This window comes from Juglans microcarpa x Juglans regia, chromosome 1D (genome assembly GCF_004785595.1).
Source record: "Juglans microcarpa x Juglans regia isolate MS1-56 chromosome 1D, Jm3101_v1.0, whole genome shotgun sequence".
Lineage (NCBI taxonomy): Eukaryota > Viridiplantae > Streptophyta > Magnoliopsida > Fagales > Juglandaceae > Juglans > Juglans microcarpa x Juglans regia.
In genome coordinates this window covers 11347376-11352267 of record NC_054594.1, presented here as the reverse complement: position 1 = coordinate 11352267, position 4892 = coordinate 11347376, and the positions used below count along the sequence as shown (strand labels likewise).

At 41.0% G+C, this 4892-nt stretch overlaps 1 protein-coding gene across 2 annotated transcripts; it reads left to right on the top strand.

Annotated features, from left to right (window-relative positions):
* The first annotated feature begins 501 nt into the window (after positions 1–501).
* Positions 502–4198, top strand: LOC121241360 (cytochrome P450 703A2). Of its 2 annotated transcripts, XM_041139108.1 has the most exons (3): positions 515–1524; positions 2274–2911; positions 3304–4198. In XM_041139108.1, coding segments are annotated over exons 1-3 (1572 nt in total). In that variant the 5' UTR covers positions 515–591; the 3' UTR covers positions 3305–4198. The 2 variants fall into 2 exon arrangements, with proteins under 2 accessions (XP_040995034.1, XP_040995042.1); XM_041139100.1 differs by lacking the exon at positions 3304–4198 and having other exon boundaries at positions 502–1524; positions 2274–3015.
* Positions 4199–4892: the final 694 nt, after the last annotated feature.

Sequence of the window (4892 nt, the reverse complement as noted above, 5' to 3'; positions counted from 1 at the left end):
ATATTTAAGGTGAAAAACGACATTTTTCAATGCAAATACCATTTCAAGTAGGAAATGACCATAGTCCAGAACGCATCACAAAGAGCATGCCTCACCAAACCAGCAACAAAGGAATAAAAGTCGCTCTCCAACATTTTAAGCAACCCCGGGGACATAGCAAAGCACCCATTATTAAAATAAATTAACCATCAGGAAAATTCTACAAATCACACCCTCATCCTCCTATGATGAGGTGGCATGCATCTTTCATCATCTTTAAATTTATTCTTTAAAAGAATAAATGATGATTCATTAGTGATAAAAGTATCACATTTTATATAGTAGGATGAAGTGTAGTTTATAACATTACTCTAATCGTTTCTAACATTCTAAAGAAGACGTATCACACCATACATACAATTTCCTGAACATGCACGCAAAGATTATGATCAATAACAAACCATTCTTTGTACTCCAACATGCAAGTATTTAAAGGTTTGAAAAAACTTAAAACCTTCCATGAGCCAAAGTCTGGTCCCAAATGGGCTTTATTATTGGCAAAACGTTTACTTAAAAAAAGATCTTTCAGGTCAAGAAACAGGCAAATATTTAATGGATTTAGCCACATTTGCCTCAACCCTTCTTTGTTTAGCTCTGATCTCCAAGATCGCGTACAAGTGGCTCAACAGCAAGTCCCCACACAAAACCAAAGCGCAGCTCCCTCCTGGTCCACCAAAATGGCCTGTATTTGGCAACCTTCTGCAGCTTAGCAAACTCCCCCACAGAGACCTCGCCACTCTGTGCGAGAAATACGGCCCGCTCGTCTATCTCCGCCTTGGCAGCGTGCACGCCATCACCACCAACGACCCAGACATCATACGCGAGATTCTAGTCCGTCAAGATGATGTCTTTGCCTCCAGGCCACGCACTCTTGCTGCCATTCACCTGGCCTACGGCTGTGGCGATGTGGCCCTGGCCCCGCTGGGACCGAGCTGGAAGCGAATGAGGCGGATATGCATGGAGCACCTGCTGACCACAAAGCGGCTCGAGTCCTTTGCGAGACACCGCGCCGAGGAAGCTCAGCACCTCGTGCGGGACGTCTGGGCGAGGGCTCAGACCGGGAAGGCAGTGAACTTGAGGGACGTTTTGGGTGCGTTCTCGATGAACAACGTGACTAGGATGTTGCTGGGGAAGCAGTATTATGGGTCTGAATCTGCAGGGCCACAAGAGGCCATGGAGTTCATGCATATTACCCATGAGTTGTTTTGGCTACTGGGGTTGATTTATTTGGGTGATTATCTGCCATTTTGGAGGTGGGTGGACCCTTATGGGTGTGAGAAGAAGATGAGGGAAGTGGAGAAGAGAGTGGATGATTTTCACAAGAAAATTATTGAAGAACATAGGAGGGCAAGGGATAGAAAGAGAATCAAAAGAGAGGGTGATGATGATAACGATGAATTGGATTTTGTTGATGTCCTGCTATCTTTGCCTGGAGAAGATGGAAAAGAACATATGGATGACAGAGAAATTAAAGCACTAATCCAGGTTATAATGCTTTCTTATAGTATCATTCATTTCAATGCTCATGCATTTTTATTTATTTTCCTTTCGTCATTTTTATGGCATTCTTTTGGGATCCTACAGATCCTTAATGCTTTAGAAGTTTAGGTCTAACACTCTGCCTTTAAATAATGAACAATAAGAATGCTCTAGAAGTGTATTTTATAATTTTTCTACTTGGCAAAAAATATATTTTACAAGCAATAAAGATTCATGTGTTTGCAACAAAGAAATATCCACCAAATGTTATATACCACTTAACAAAATGATTGCTTAGTATACTATTCCATCATAAAAGGAGTAAAAAGAAGTATAGATGGAGAGTCTTTGTATTGGCCTTTGATAAGTTTCATGGGAATTGCATAAAACAATTACCATCATTTATTTTATGTGTGAGGAGTTGCTTTATGATCTTATCATTAATGCTTATAAGAATTACAATTTCCATTACTTTCTTACTGCAGGTTTTGTGGGGTTCCTGCAGTTTTATATTCTCTCCAAATTAGATTAAAAGATATTCATTCAAACTAATATTTTCAAACGTATATTTATTATTTTATTTTTAAAGTCGATAGATAGAACACACCATTTACTTAAATGATAAGATTTAAATTTTAAAATTTATTTTTGAAATCAAATTATACTATATAAACATTTTAGTAAATATGCTTTACACACTTGCTTAATAATAAAACTTTTTGTGTATATGATATAATCGGTTTTTGGTACTTTAGGACATGATTGCCGCTGCCACAGACACGTCGGCTATGACCAACGAATGGGCGATGGCTGAGGTGATCAAGCATCCACGTGTACTTCGAAAGGTCCAAGAAGAACTTGACTCTGTGGTAGGGCCTAATCGAATGGTCTCAGAATCTGATCTGGCCAACCTCAACTACTTACGTTGCATCGTACGCGAAACCTTTCGGATGCACCCGGCTGGACCCTTTCTTATCCCCCACGAATCGCTAGGTGCCACCACCATCAACGGTTATTACATCCCAGCCAAGACACGTGTCTTCATCAACACTCATGGGCTGGGCCGAAACACCAAGGTTTGGGATAATGTAGAGGAGTTTCGGCCCGAGAGGCATTGGGTGGTTGATGGGAGCCGAGTGGAGATTAGTCATGGAGCGGATTTCAAGATATTGCCATTCAGTGCTGGGAAAAGGAAGTGTCCCGGCGCGCCTCTTGGGGTAACGTTGGTTTTGATGGCATTGGCTCGGCTCTTTCACTGCTTTGATTGGAGCCCACCAGAGGGGTTGAAGCATGAAGATATAGATACAAGTGAAGTTTATGGGATGACAATGCCAAAGGCTGAGGCTTTGGAGGCCATTGCAAAGCCACGATTAGCAAGACATATGTATCAATGTAATTAAAAAGTCATTAAAATGTCTTATTTTTCTATATTTCCCAATGCTAGCTGGCTTATGTTTATCAAAAAGAAGAAATAAAGTTATGGATTTGAGATTTAAAGCTCCCCTCACGTGCTTCCACCCATGGCAAATTCACATCTTACTTTTATTTGTTTTTTATGTAAGAATTCTTTGAAAGAATGTTTTTGTATTAAATCACTAGTACAACATTCGTTACATTCACAGGGTTTACATATATACAACATATGTCCTAATGGTTACCTGAAGTAAAAATGGAATGTACATCATATGTGGAATCATTATCATATGAGTAATAACACTGAGCATATCAAGCCTGATATGTAGGCTATCCTAGCATGCACGATCTTTGCTGACTTACCTTTGGTGAAGTTTGATTTGCAGGCTATGACTCAGGATGACACAGTTGCTTAACACCCCCTTTCAAGCTCATGGGAGGAGGCTGAACCATGAGCTTGTTGCACAAAAGAGGACATCGTGCAGAATTAAGACCCTTAGTGAATATATATGCAATCTGATCAGCAGTAGCAATATACTTGGTGGAGATTTCTTTGTTAAAAAATCTCTCATGCATAAAGTGATAATCGACCTCAATGTGCTTAGTTCAAGCGTGGAATACTGGATTTGAAGCAAGTGCAAGAGCACCGATGTTATCACACAAGAGAACAGGGGCATGAGGGAGTGAAACTTGAAGCTTGCGAAGGAGCATACACAACCAATACAGTTCTGTAGTTGTAATAGCCATTGCTTGATATTCAAATTCGGTACTAGAACGCAACACCACTTGTTGCTTCTTAGCACTCCATGAAATCAAACATTTTCCAAAGAAGAAAGCGTAGCCATTCGTGGACCTTCAATCGACAGGGGCTCCTGCCTAGTCAGAGTCACAGTATGCAGTGAGGACTGGTTGCTCAGGTGTGTAGTACAACAAATGATCAAGAGAGCCTTAAGGTAGCGAAGCACTTGTTTGGAAAATGTGAGATGGGTTGTAGTAGGAGCATGCAGGAATTGACACATCTAGTTGGCCGAGAAAGAAATATCAGGGCAAGTAAGGGTGCAGTACTGAAGTGCACCAACAATTTGACGATATGGGATAGCATCATGTAATGGATCACCATCGCTGCAAGAGGGTTTCACGCCAGTTGTGCAGGGAGAGGTATATGGTTTGGCATCTAGTATGTTGGTGCGAGTAAGTAAGTCGATGATATACTTAGACTGATGAAAGTGCAGGCTTGCTGAAGTACATTTAGCTTGGATGCTGAGGAAATATGATAAGGGCCTAAGTCCTTCGATGCAAATTATGTTTGAAGGCTGGAAATGAGTTGAGAAATAGCAAAGTTGTGTGTCCCTATGATGATAATGTCGTCAACATATACGAGCAGAAAAATGTGGATGGGAAGGAGATGAAAGAGAAAAAGAGATGTGACCACAAGTGAGCCTTGAAAACCACGGTCCATGAGAGCAGTAGACAGCCGTTGAAACTAGGCACGTGCTGCCTGCTTTAAGCCATGGATACCTTTATGAAGACAACTAATATGTGAGGGCCGAGAAGGATCAAGGAATCCCTGTGGTTGTTCCATAAACACTTATTTGCTTCTTCAGCAAGATGGCCATGGATAAATGCATTAGATATGTCCAGTTGACGTATGTGCCATTGAAAGTGCATTGCAAGAGCCAGTAGAAGATGAATGGTGGTTGGCTTTATAACTGGACTAAAAATATTAGTGTACTCGAGACCATCATTTTTATTGAACCCTTTCGCAACCAAACGGTATTTTATGGCGTTCTATGGAGCCATCAGGTTTAGGTTTGAGTTTGAAGACACTTTGTACGGATGACATTTTTGTTATAAGGGCGAGGGCAAAGAGACCAAGTATCATTGGCCATAAGGGCATCAAATTCATGTCTCATGGCAGCACGCCATTAAGGACAAGAAGCTGCTTTGGAGAAACATGTGAG